This window comes from Geotrypetes seraphini, chromosome 5 (assembly GCF_902459505.1).
Source record: "Geotrypetes seraphini chromosome 5, aGeoSer1.1, whole genome shotgun sequence".
Taxonomy (NCBI): Eukaryota; Metazoa; Chordata; class Amphibia; order Gymnophiona; family Dermophiidae; genus Geotrypetes; species Geotrypetes seraphini.
Window position 1 is genome coordinate 12610981 of NC_047088.1, and position 12573 is coordinate 12623553.

The following is a 12573-nucleotide window of genomic DNA, read 5'->3' on the forward strand; positions in this document are numbered from 1 at the left end:
TTATCTTTAAAGCCCTGGTGGTCTAGCAGTGAAATGGAGCAGGAGCGATCTTCCTACGCTCCTGCCTTGTGAGAGCCACAATCAGAAATGCCTGCCACTAGTTCCCGTGGTCTTGCGAGACTGCAGCAGGAACTCACAGCAGATATTTTTAATCGCTGCTCTGAAGGGGCAGGAGCTTAGGAAGATCACTCCTGCCCTGCTTCACCACTAGATCACCAAGGCTTTAAAAGTAAGGTCTGCAGGGGTCGGGGAAGCTTGAAGGATGCTTCAGTGTTGGCCAGCATGCGGGAAGGATTGCTCCCATCTTGGCTCACTGTTGGACCACCAGGGTTTCAGGCAGGCCAGTAGTGGCATCACAGCAAGGATGGAAGGAAGGAGGGCGGAAAGGAGGGCAGGGTGCAAGGCAGGGCACTTGAATATAAACCTCCCCCATCTCCCTCCAGTTTATATTCAAGTCAACCTTTTTACTTCCATTTTTGGGGGAGGAAAAAAGTTACCTTGGTTTATATTTAAGCATATACGGTGAACATGAAAAGTTCCGCAGTAACTGAAAAGCAGATCCTTTCGCCTTGGCCAGGTAAATTTTACATTTAGGTTTTCTACTATTTATCTCCTCCACTGCTCTATTTCATAGTCGCATAACCGACTGTAGAAATCATAAGTTTTCCTACCTTGGATAGTGGCAGATGGTACTCTGTTGTCCTTGCAGTTTGATGCCTCAGAGACAGAAGATAACTCAGAGTCTTTTTCATAGGAGCAGGATTCAAATGACGCAGTCTCAAAGTCCCAATTGCCTTCATTCTCCTCAGCGAAGGAATGGAAGGCTTCTTGGCAGCAGTCCAACATGTCCGCTTCCGATGACTCCCCTTTATAGTTCCTGCTGAGGTTTAACGCGTCAGACATCGGTGGCACCAAAAGGTTGGCAACTGCCGACGAAAATCAGTGTTCTTCAGGCTACGTAAAGCGCAATCTGCATAATTTATACAATTAGAGATTTCAGGTTACCAATAAAATGATAGCACCAATATGTAAAAGGTAATTAAACTGTTCGAACACAAAAGGATGTATAAATTCTATGCCGTCATTATTATATAATCACCACTCAATCTATTATTGTGAAATTCACTATCCACCTAATGCAATGCGCTGTCGCACAAAATTCCAATGTAATCTTATAAAACGATATTTTTGAGATTAACTGGGATCTCAAGTGCTCACAGCCATAGTATTGAAGTATTTTTCAAAATCAATGGCCGATACCGTGAGCTATCATTGAACCCTTATGTAATCTCTAGTTTCTCTTCTGCTTATCTATGCATTTTATTGTTTATTATTACTTTTTTCTTTGATAATTTTTCCTTTTATAAAATGTATAAGTTATTTGCTTTACTCTCCCATATAGTGTAAAATCACTTATCTTATTTTCTTTCTTAGTATTCTTCACTTAGATATTGTATTTCACTTTATTTCCTTTATTCTCTTTACTCTACGGAAGATCTCCGTTTCGCACCCAAACTTTTGTACGGGGCGTCGTCAGGAAAGCGATAACATTCACTATAGAAAAAGCAAATTCCATTAATATTCACTTTAAAAACGGGTTTCACCTTAACTCTCACCTATTTATTTTAATATTTTAATTCTTTGCGCTAAACTAGGTAATATAGCGCAAAGAATTAAAATATTAAAATAAATAGGTGAGAGTTAAGGTGAAACCCGTTTTTAAAGTGAATATTAATGGAATTTGCTTTTTCTATAGTGAATGTTATCGCTTTCCTGACGACGCCCCGTACAAAAGTTTGGGTGCGAAACGGAGATCTTCCGTAGAGTAAAGAGAATAAAGGAAATAAAGTGAAATACAATATCTAAGTGAAGAATACTAAGAAAGAAAATAAGATAAGTGATTTTACACTATATGGGAGAGTAAAGCAAATAACTTATACATTTTATAAAAGGAAAAATTATCAAAGAAAAAAGTAATAATAAACAATAAAATGCATAGATAAGCAGAAGAGAAACTAGAGATTACATAAGGGTTCAATGATAGCTCACGGTATCGGCCATTGATTTTGAAAAATACTTCAATACTATGGCTGTGAGCACTTGAGATCCCAGTTAATCTCAAAAATATCGTTTTATAAGATTACATTGGAATTTTGTGCGACAGCGCATTGCATTAGGTGGATAGTCATTATTATATAATTCATATAACATTATAACACAGTAGATGACGGCAGATGAAGACCTAAACAGTCCATCTAGTCTACCCAAGTCGCACACACTACCGATACATGATTAAACTGTGTGCACTTGATCCTGATTTTTCAAGTTTGCCCGGCATTGACCTAATGTTCCAGTTATCGAAGCCCTCTCCAGCACGTCCTAATTTGTCGTACCATGTACAGGAAACCGTCTCGGCAGGGGGAGGGATTTTATGACTTCTTCGTCACGTTTGTTAACGCTTATTCTCCAGTTTTGCGGTTGCTACTGCAAGCAAAAGGACGGAGGAGATAAGGCCTAGGCAGGAACGTTGTTGACCAATGAAGGGCAATGGGAACTCTTATCTACTATCTTTCATTTAATTACTAGCTTAATAAGTAGCTATATACATTTGGGAAAAACAATATAAGATTAACTGAACAATATTTCTGCCTTATCTAGAGAACAGTGACTTAAGGCTGCTTTTACTAAGGTGCGCTAGCGTTTTTAGCGCACGCAGGATTTTAGCGCGCGCTAAACCCGCGCTATGCTTCTAGAACTAACGCCAGCTCAATGCTGGCGTTAAGGTCTAGCGCACGCTATTCCGTGCGTTAAGGCCCTAACGCACCTTTGTAAAAGGAGCCTTTAATGTTTTCCAAATTATTCTATAAATTAAACATGTTAACAAGTATTTTGAACACTGCCTTGCTGCACTGAGTGCTATTTTAAGGATCCACCACAGTGCATTTATGCCTTACCTGATACAGTAATTGTTATTCTTCAGTAAAATTTGCCCTTTCCCAGAAGGAGAAAAGAAACCAAATTTGCTCAGCTTCCCTATATATGCCAGTGCAGCCAGCAGTGTCCTTCCTAGAAACATGATGGCAGATAAAGGCCAAATGATCCATTCAGTCTGCCCATCCGCAGCATTCACTGTCTTCTCCTCTCCCCTTTAAGAGATTCCATGTGTCTGTCCCACGCTTTCTTAAATTCAGACACTGTCTTTTTCTCTACCGGGAGATTATTCTAAGCATCTACCACCCTTTTTGCAAAAAGTATTTCCTCAGATGACTCCGGAGCCTATCACCTCTTAACTTCATCCTATGCCCTCTCATTCCAGAGCTTCCTTTCAAATGAAAGAGACTCGACTCATGTAGGTATTTGAATGTCTCTATCACATCTCCCCTCTCCCGCCTTTCCTCCAAAGTATACAGATTGAGATCTTTAAGTCTGTCCCCATATCCCTTACGAGAAAGACCACATACCATTTTAGTAGCCTTCCTCTGGACCAACTCCATCCTTTTTATATCTTTTTGAAGGTGTGGCCTCCAGAATTGTACACAATATTCTAAATGAGGTCTCACCAAAGTCTTATACAAGGGCATCAATACCTCCTTTTTTCTATTGGCTATACCTCTCCCTATACATCCTAGGATCCTTCTTGCTGTCACCATTGCCTTTTCAACCTGTTTGGCCATCTTTAGATCATCACATACTGTCATACCCAAGCCCCGCTCTTCTTTTGTGCACAAAAGTCCTTAAACTGTACCGTTCCCTTGGGGTTTTGCAGCCCAAATGCATAATCTTACATTTCTTAGCATTAAATCTTAGCTGCCAAATTTCAGACCATTCTTCAAGCTTCGCTAGGTCCTTCCTCAAGCTATTCACACCAGCAGGGGTATCTGCTCTATTGTAGATTTTGGTATCATCGCAAATGGACAAATTTTACCTGACAACCCTTCAGCAATATCACTTACAAAAATGTTAAAAAGAACAGGCTCACAAACTGAACTTTAAGGCACACCATTGCTACTAAAATGGTCAGTGGTCTTCATCATAAGGCATATGGGGACAGACTGAAAAGCCGCCTGTTTACGGCCTTTCGATACCAGTGGCTTCATGGAAACTCAATATGCTGTTATAATTAATATATATTTATTTTATTAACAATCAATAACAGGTTACAAGAACAAATCTTTACAGCATATGGAGCTGACAGATAGTATGCCTCAAGCGCTTGAGTATACCTGGATGTCTGTCCTGTTTTCATAATCACAAAGGCTGTCTCTTATACAATTCTTGACAGCCTGAGGCCACGTTGGCACATATCATATTGTTCGTTTTTATTGGTCACTTACAAACGTCATTACATTTATCAGTTTATTAATTGGTTCATAATATCTGTGTCATACCATACGCATGTCCTGTTTACCAGAAAATCTATCTTTTCCCGCATATGCCGTTTTAATTTATCATGTCAGCAATTTCAAGCCATCGGCCAGTAAAGGCCTGCCCATCACAGGATATTCTTGCAAAATAATGTATTTTTATATTCTTGGTTAAGACATGTTCTCATCCTTCTTAGATCCACTTCCCTGGTATTACTGCAGATGTGACACCAGTTGCCATGTAAAAGAATAAGTTTTGTTTCACTCGCTCATTTTTCGCTTGGCTTGCTGATTTCAGCAAGCATAGATTGTGCAAAGGCTTGACAGTTTTAGTCAGAGCATTCTCAGCCATCTTAGGCCTTTGGTTGTGTTTATTGGCCTAATATGTTAGGGGATTTCTCAGGGAAGGCTCTTCACCTGTTACCTGTACAGGACTCTCGCGCTCTCTCTCTCTCTCTTCCCTTCTCAAGACTTAAAAATCTCAATATGCATACTTTGGAGGAATGCACCAAGGAATCTTTATGATCAGAAATCCCATGGGAAAAAGGAACGAGCATAATGAGTGATTTCAATTATCCCAATACTGACTGGATAAGCATCACATCAGGACATGCTAGGCGGTGAAGTTTCATGGAGTAGCTGCTTCAAGAACTGACAAGAGCTTCAGTATTTTAGACTTAATCCTCACTGGAATGCAGGATTTGGTGCCAGAGGTAGCAATGTTGAGGCCACTAGAAAAAGTAATCATAACGGGATCAAATTTGACTTAAAAACTGGAGGGAAGACACTGAGGAAACTACCTGGGATTCTACAAAGCTGTGCTGTCGAGCAGCGCATACTAAACGCCGAGTCACACGTAGGAACAGAATGCGTGGCTCAGCAGCGCAGTTTTGTAAAAGGATCCGCTATTGTGCTAGCATTCAACTTTGATGAGAGAGACTATGATAAAAGAAAAGAAAAGGGTTTTGTTTTGAAATACTGAAAGGAGCAGCTATAAAAGTCAAGAGTTTACATGGGGGTAGATGTTTTTCAAAAGCACCATCTTGGAAGCCCAAACCAGATATATTTCACATATTAGAAAAGCAGGCCAAACAACAGTCGTCATGGTTAAAAAGTAAAGTGAAAGAGATTATTATATCCAAAAGAACATCTTTCAAAAAATCAAGAAAGGATCCAAATGAAGAAAAACAGGAAACTGCATAAGCTTTTGGCACCCGGGGCTTGTCTGGGGTAGAGAGTTGCACGGGGACAGAAATCCCACCCATCCCCACCAGGATTCTCTCCATCCCCACCAGGATCCTCTCCATCCCCACCTGTCCCCGTCAGAATCCTCTCCGTCCCCACCAGGATCCTATCCATCCCCATCAGTATCCTCTCCGTCCCCACCCATCCCCGCAAGGAATTACCTCCATCCCCGCCTGTCCCCATAAAAAGCAGCAATTACTTCTGACAGGATCATCAATTCCACAGTTTCTTTTGCTGTTTTCCTTGTGGAATCTCTTTGGTGGAACCCTTTTTTTGTTTTCTGTTCAGGTAATTAACTTATAAACCCCCTCTTTTACTAAGGCTGACGTGTCCATTATATTATATGGACGAACCCTGCTTCCAAAGCCTTCCATCTCTGTGGGAGTCCCGTTGGCTAGAGGGGAGTCCCCGTGGGAGTCCCGGGGGGCCAGAGGGGGGTCCCTGTGGGAGTCCCGTGGGTTAGGGGGGATTCCCGCAGGACCCCCATGGGACCCGCGGGATTCCCACGATCCCCGTTCCCATGCATACCTCTAGTCTGGGGAGGAGAGTAGGCATGTTCTGTGCTAATCAGTTATCACAGCTACACTAATTGATTAGTGCTTGCTTAGCACATGAGCCGTTACCTACAGAATGGTTGGTGATAGGGGCTCACACGCCAATGGCAAAATTAGCATGTGTCCATTAATTAAAAAAACAAAACAAGGGTTGGTTCATAAGTCATGGCAACTATTTTTTTTCCTCTCAAAAATTCGCCAACACTGGAAATCTTAATATATATGTTTGAAAGTGTGTGGCCTATACTTCTTAATTTTGCCACCAGATGAGAGATGAGTGTGGGTGTCAATGGTAGGGGAGAAGCAAAAAAAAAAAAAAGACAACATTTGAAATCATCGTTTTATTATGGCATAGAGTGTACCACATGAACGCCAAAGTACAAGTACAAAGTGTTTAACTGTTAACATCCTTCAAAGTAGACTCCCAGGTTGTTCACAGTTCGTTGCCATTGATGGGGAAGGCGGTGAATACCATCAGCTGCATTTGATGAGCTAATGTGGGCCACCTCTTGCCGAAATGTAGCCAAAATGTCCCGTTTGTTAGCAAAGTGTTTGCCAATCAGATCAAAGTTAGATGGACTTGACATGTGTTTGGGCTACTAGGCCTGCATCAGGAGTCTGAATATACAGATGGCAACCTGGGAGACTACTTTGAAGGATGTTAACAGTTAAATACTTTGTACTTGTACTTTGGCGTTCATGTTGTACACTCTATGCCATAATAAAACGATGATTTCAAATGTTGTCTTTTATTTTTTGCTTCTCCCCTACCAGAGACACCCACACTCATCTCTCATCTGGTGGCAAAATTAAGAAGTATAGGCCACATACTTTCAAAGATATATATTAAGATTTCCAGTGTTGGCGCATTTTCGAGAGGAAAAAAATAGTTGCCATGACTTATGAATCAACCTTCAAAGAAAATTTGGCCATTTAACCCCAGCAGTAAAAATGGTGTTAGCGCACAGGAAAGACCCACGTAAGGGCGTGTTACATCCCCTTTTTACTGCTATTTGATAAAAGGGCCCTAAGTTTGTTATTGAAAGAGAGTACCCAAGAAAGGGATTTGGGGGTAATGGTGGACATGACAATGAAGCCGACGGCACAGTGCGCAGCGGCCGCAAAGAGAGCGAATAGAATTCTAGGTATAATCAAGAAGGGTATTACTACCAGAACGAAAGTTATCCTGCCGTTGTATCGGGCGATGGTGCGTCCGCATCTGGAGTACTGCGCCCAATATTGGTCGCCGTACCTTAAGAAGGCTATGGCGTTACTCGAGAGGGTTCAGAGGAGAGCGACGCATCTGATAAAAGGTATGGAAAACCTTTCATATGCTGAGAGACTGGAGAAACTGGGACTCTTTTCCCTGGAGAAGAGGAGACTTAGAGGGGATATGATAGAGACTTACAAGATCATGAAGGGCTTAGAGAGGGTCAGATTCTTCAAACTTTCGAAAAATAAGAGACCAAGAGGGCATTTGGAAAAGTTGAAAGGGGACAGATTCAGAACAAATGCTAGGAAGTTTTTCTTTACCCAACGTGTGGTGGACACCTGGAATGCACTTCCAGAGGGCGTAATAGGGCAGAGTACGGTATAAATAGAGGATAATAGGGCAGAGTAGGGGTATAAATAGAGGATTACTGCACAGGTCCTGGACCTGTTGGGCCGCCGCGTGAGCAGACTGCTGGGCATGATGGACCTCAGGTCTGACCCAGCAGAGGCATTGCTTATGTTCTTATGTTCTTATGTACTGGGGTTTGTAACCAGACAGACATCGTGCCTGACCTGGTTCCAGTTAAAGTTCCTCCTAAGACACAGAGTAAAACCCGGAAGGGAATGGACAAGGGTTGTGTTAGGAAAAATAGGGATGATTTGCAGGTTAACCACCAGGGGGAGCCTGAAATCTCCCAGGATCTCCTGGAAGAGCCATATCTAGGTCACCACAGGAGGAGCCCAAGAGTCACAGGCAGGTCTGCTGACTCAGGTAGAGTAGGGCGTGCCCCTGCAGTACAAAAACCAGCTGCTGAGCACAAGCAGGGAGGCAGGCTAGGGAGAAGGTTGAGACCTTTCCTCCCTGAGAGTCTCCTCGGGCCAAGCAGGGACGATACAGCCTCACCCATGGAGGTACAGGAGGCTGGTGAATTGCTGGAGGAAGTTCTTTCTGACACTGAACTTCCAATGGAACTTGACAACCTGCCTGAAGAAGTGAGTCCTACTGAGGAAGCCATGGAGGTTGGTCTTTCCATCAGCTGCAAGTCCTAATTGGAAGGAACTGTGAGTGTGTTTTCAGCTTGCTTTGTTTGAGAGACTGTTTATTGAAGCTGAACCTTTTGGGATTTTGCTTTGCTTTTCTTTTGCTGTTTTTGCCTTTTTTGGTGAAGCTGATAGTGTCTGTTATTTTGGGAGAGGTTTGCTGTTACCTGGGAGGGCAATTTTGTAGGCTATATTGTAGCTAATTGAAAGCAAACCTAAGGCACTCTCCATTGCCTGGCAGTTTAGTGAAAGGCTGCCAGAGGCTTCACTTTGAAGCACTGAGAATAGGGTATCCAGTGCCTTAAACCCTATTGTTTTTTTTTTTTATGAACTGAATATCCTGCTTAGGAGCAGGCTGATTTGAATGCTGAGGTGAGCACAAACCTCAGAAGTGTGAAAAAGAAAAAACACTTTGGAACTTTATGTTTGAACTGTTTATTATTCTTACTTTTGAATTTGAACTGTTTGAAGTTGGATGTTCTACTTACCTGTTCCGTGGAACTCATAATTATCCTGACTTTGGTGCTTTGGAAGGAATAAACCTGAGATTTTGATTTACTTCCTTTTTGAGAAGATTGTGGTTTATTTTTTTTGGTTTTCCTATTGGTGTCAGTCCAAGCCTGCAGGGTGACTCCAGTCCGGGTCACATGCTAGTGCTATTCTTTGTTGTAACCACTGAGGGGTGCTGGTGAGTCCCGATTTGACCACAGTCCCGGTTACAGGTTCAAGAAAGGATTGGACAATTTCTTGCTGGAAAAAGGGATACAGGGGTATAGATAGAGGATTACTGCACAGGTCCTGGACCTGTTGGGCTGCTGCGTGAGCGGACTGCTGGGCACGATGGACCTCAGGTCTGACCCAGCAGAGGCATTGCTTATGTTCTTATGTTGTGCCCAAGGCTGAAAAACTACATAAACGAACCCAATCTGACATACAGTGCATTCCGAAAATCGATTAAAACCGCCCTTTTCGCCAAATTCATTGACTAAAACTGTCCCCTCCATCTCTAGGACTTCCCCCCTCTAAACGCCTTCTTCTTTCTCTCAAGAAGCTCCTTTCATGTATTCAGGTATTCTCTACCCATAGAACCCCAATTAATATGTAAGTACTAAAGTATTCAGGTACTCATTACCCATAGAACTCCAATTAGTACGTAAGTTTCCCATTTAGATTATTGTATAGTATTTAGACTCATTGTATGGTATTGTACTTAGACTTATTGTATTGTATTGTATTTAGACTCATTGTAATGTATTGTATTGTATTTAGACTCATTGTACGGTATTGTATGTAGACTTATTGTATTGTATTAAGACCTTCTTGTTATTCGCTGAATGTCCAGCCTTCTTACAATGTAAACCGCCTAGAAGTCGCCTGATTATGGCGGTATAGAAAAATAAAGTTATTATTATTATTATTATAATTGAGGGCTAAACGACTTGCTCAAGCAGCAGCCGTGGGATTTGAACCAAGTTTCCCTGGTTGTCAGCTCAGTGCTCTAACCACTAAGTTACTCCACTGGAGGAATCGTGTCCTTCTTTTCAAGCACACAGCACTGTCTATATGCTAACTGACTACACCCCAGGCTCTTTTAAATGAGGAAGCTTACTTACATGCTATCCTAATGGTTTACTGCAGGTGCAGTTATCATTTATAATGTGGATTTTTTTGTATCATGTTCTATCACAAGAGCTGGAAGATTCCACCACTCTTTGTACTGTATTTATATCTGTAAATATAATTAGACTACCAACAAATGTTGAGTTGGCTGGAGCACAGGATGCACGGTTGCAGAAATGGAAACACAATATGGTGTTCACAAAGATCCGAGATGAAACAATTAACTCTCTAGGTATCTGCTGAAACAGGGCTTCTCGGCTGAAGGTTTCAGCTACTTCAACCGGAGCATTGAAGGCCTATTTGAACAGGGATTTTTCTTAAGAGGGAAACTGCAGCTGTGTGTTATAATAGCCCAATTACAAATTGATTTTAAAGCAAATTGATTCAATGCAGCAGCAAATGTTTATAGACTCTTGAGATAAAATACGAGCCCTAAATTTTGTTATAATTCATTGTACACCACCTTGCTGCATATGGCAAAAGTGATACAGAAACAAACAATAAGCTAATCTTTGATAACAGACTGGGCTGAAAGGATAAATTTAGCCACTTAAGAGCCCTTTTACAAGTTAGCTGCAAAAATTACTGCATAGGCTTTGCAGTAACTGTGCATTGACTTATCCAGCATCTGTCCATGCAGTTAGTGCACAGTGCAGACATTGACTCCACATTACGTGTACTGCTGATACGATTGGCTGCAGCACTAATGCCCCTCTCCAGATCCTTCATTAGGATGTTGCCTGAACTTGCTGTAGCTCTAGTGAGGAGCAGGAGCCATCCCCAAGTCAACCCTGCTCCACTGAGCACATGGGTTCAAAATGACCCCTAGTGGTGGTCTCATGGTACTGGTTACCTCAGTTCCAAAAACAAAAAGGAAAAAAATAGCAGAATTAGTAAGGGTAGGGAGAAAACCAACAAAAAGAGATAAAAAGGATGGAAAAAAAATACCCTATAAAGAAAGGAAAAATCATGCCTCTTCAGACTGGAGAAGTAACAGTTAAGAGGAGATGTGATTGTCCAGCTCTTTCTAGTGTATACCGCCTAGAACTTTTGGTTATGGCGGTATAAAAGAATAAAGTTATTATTATTACTAGTGTTTAAGCCTGTTACATTAACGGGTGCTAGTAAAGCCTTCTTCCCTCACATGTCCCCTATTTTCAGCCCCAGCTCCAAACCCATTTTTACTCCCCCCCTTCCCTGTGCCGCAGCAGCAGCAGCATTCCCTCCCCCTCCATTTCCCTGTGCAGCAGCAGCATTTCCCTCCCCCCACCCCACTTCCCTGTGCAGCAGCATTCCCTCCCCCTTCACTTCCCTGTGCAACAGCAGTCCCATGCTGAAGTTATTTTTGAGTTTAAAGCTGCCGTGGTGGCTCCTCTCACGATCCTTGCCTGCGTCAGAAGCCTTCTCTCTGACGTGACGTCAGAGAGGCTTCTGACACAGGTGCGGCTCATGAGAGGAGCTGCAGTGGCAGCTTTGAACTTAAAAATAACTTCGGCAAGGGACTGTAAGAGAGCCAGCCAGACCACAGGCCAGGCGGGAGGGGGGAGTTGCCTCTGTGTGTCCTTGCTTAAGGTGCCTCCGCATGCGCAGAAACCACCGCTGACTCCTTCTACTGCGCATGCGAAACCACGGTGCTAAAGAGCACGGATCACGCAGGTAGGAGTGTGCATGTGCGCTTAGGGTTTTATTATTAGTGATTATTATTATCAAACCGTGAGTGAAGTAGATTCGATAAATAGGAAATGGTTGTTGATTATTTCAAATATTACAAATATGAGGGAATGTTCCATGAAGTTAAAAGGTAGCAATTTAAAACACATCAAAGAAAAGATCTGGTCAACATTAACTACCCTTCTTTACAAAGCTTCGCTAGCGTTTTTAGTGCCGGCCGCAGTGGTAACAGCTCGGACACTCATAGGAATTCTAAAAGCATTGGAACTGTAACCGCAGTGGTCAGCGCTAAAAACGCTAATGCAATTCTGTAAAGGAGGGGGTAAATTACAATCGATCCAAAATACTGCAATTAAGATTATTAATGGAGTGAGCAAGTTACATCCTTATAAACGGAGAATTGGTTACCTACCACACTTTGCATTACCTTTAAGATTCTCAGTTTAACGCTACAACCCACTGTTCTCGTTTACCTGTTTTATCCCATTATTGGAATATTATGTGTCACATACAGTATATTGTGTTCAATCGCAGCAAGACAGACGGATATCGTTCCTTTCGCTATATTTGTTTAGAGACTATTCAGGACTGTATTTTCAGAATCGCTGCTCCAACTCTTTGGAATTCTTCACCTCTCCAGCTTTGCTTGGAGACATTGTGCCAAATTTTTGAGAGGCCTGAAAACATCTTCATTTGCTGATGCCTTTGGAAATTAGAATATTTGAATAGTCACGTGGTAGCATGACAACTGGACCAGGTACTTAAATGGCATACTTTCCTTGTTACCTGTCCTATAATGGAGCTGTCATTTCTTTTTAATGTACTTATGTAAACCACCAGTATGGCGTTGCCTTTGGGAGTATATC

The 12573-nt window shown here is 42.1% G+C and overlaps 1 protein-coding gene across 7 annotated transcripts in view; it reads right to left on the reverse strand.

Annotated features, from left to right (window-relative positions):
* C5H8orf48 (chromosome 5 C8orf48 homolog) overlaps positions 1-12573 on the reverse strand; it is a 72192-nt gene that overhangs the window by 42253 nt on the left and 17366 nt on the right. For 6 of the 7 annotated variants that reach the window (XM_033947239.1, XM_033947234.1, XM_033947236.1 and 3 more), the window contains one exon: positions 672-970. In XM_033947239.1, coding sequence (XP_033803130.1) covers positions 672-903 — 232 coding nt within the window. In that variant the 5' untranslated portion in view covers positions 904-970. Of the gene's footprint in view, positions 1-671; positions 971-12180; positions 12304-12573 lie in introns of those variants that run through there. The other variant, XM_033947235.1, reaches the window with a different exon arrangement.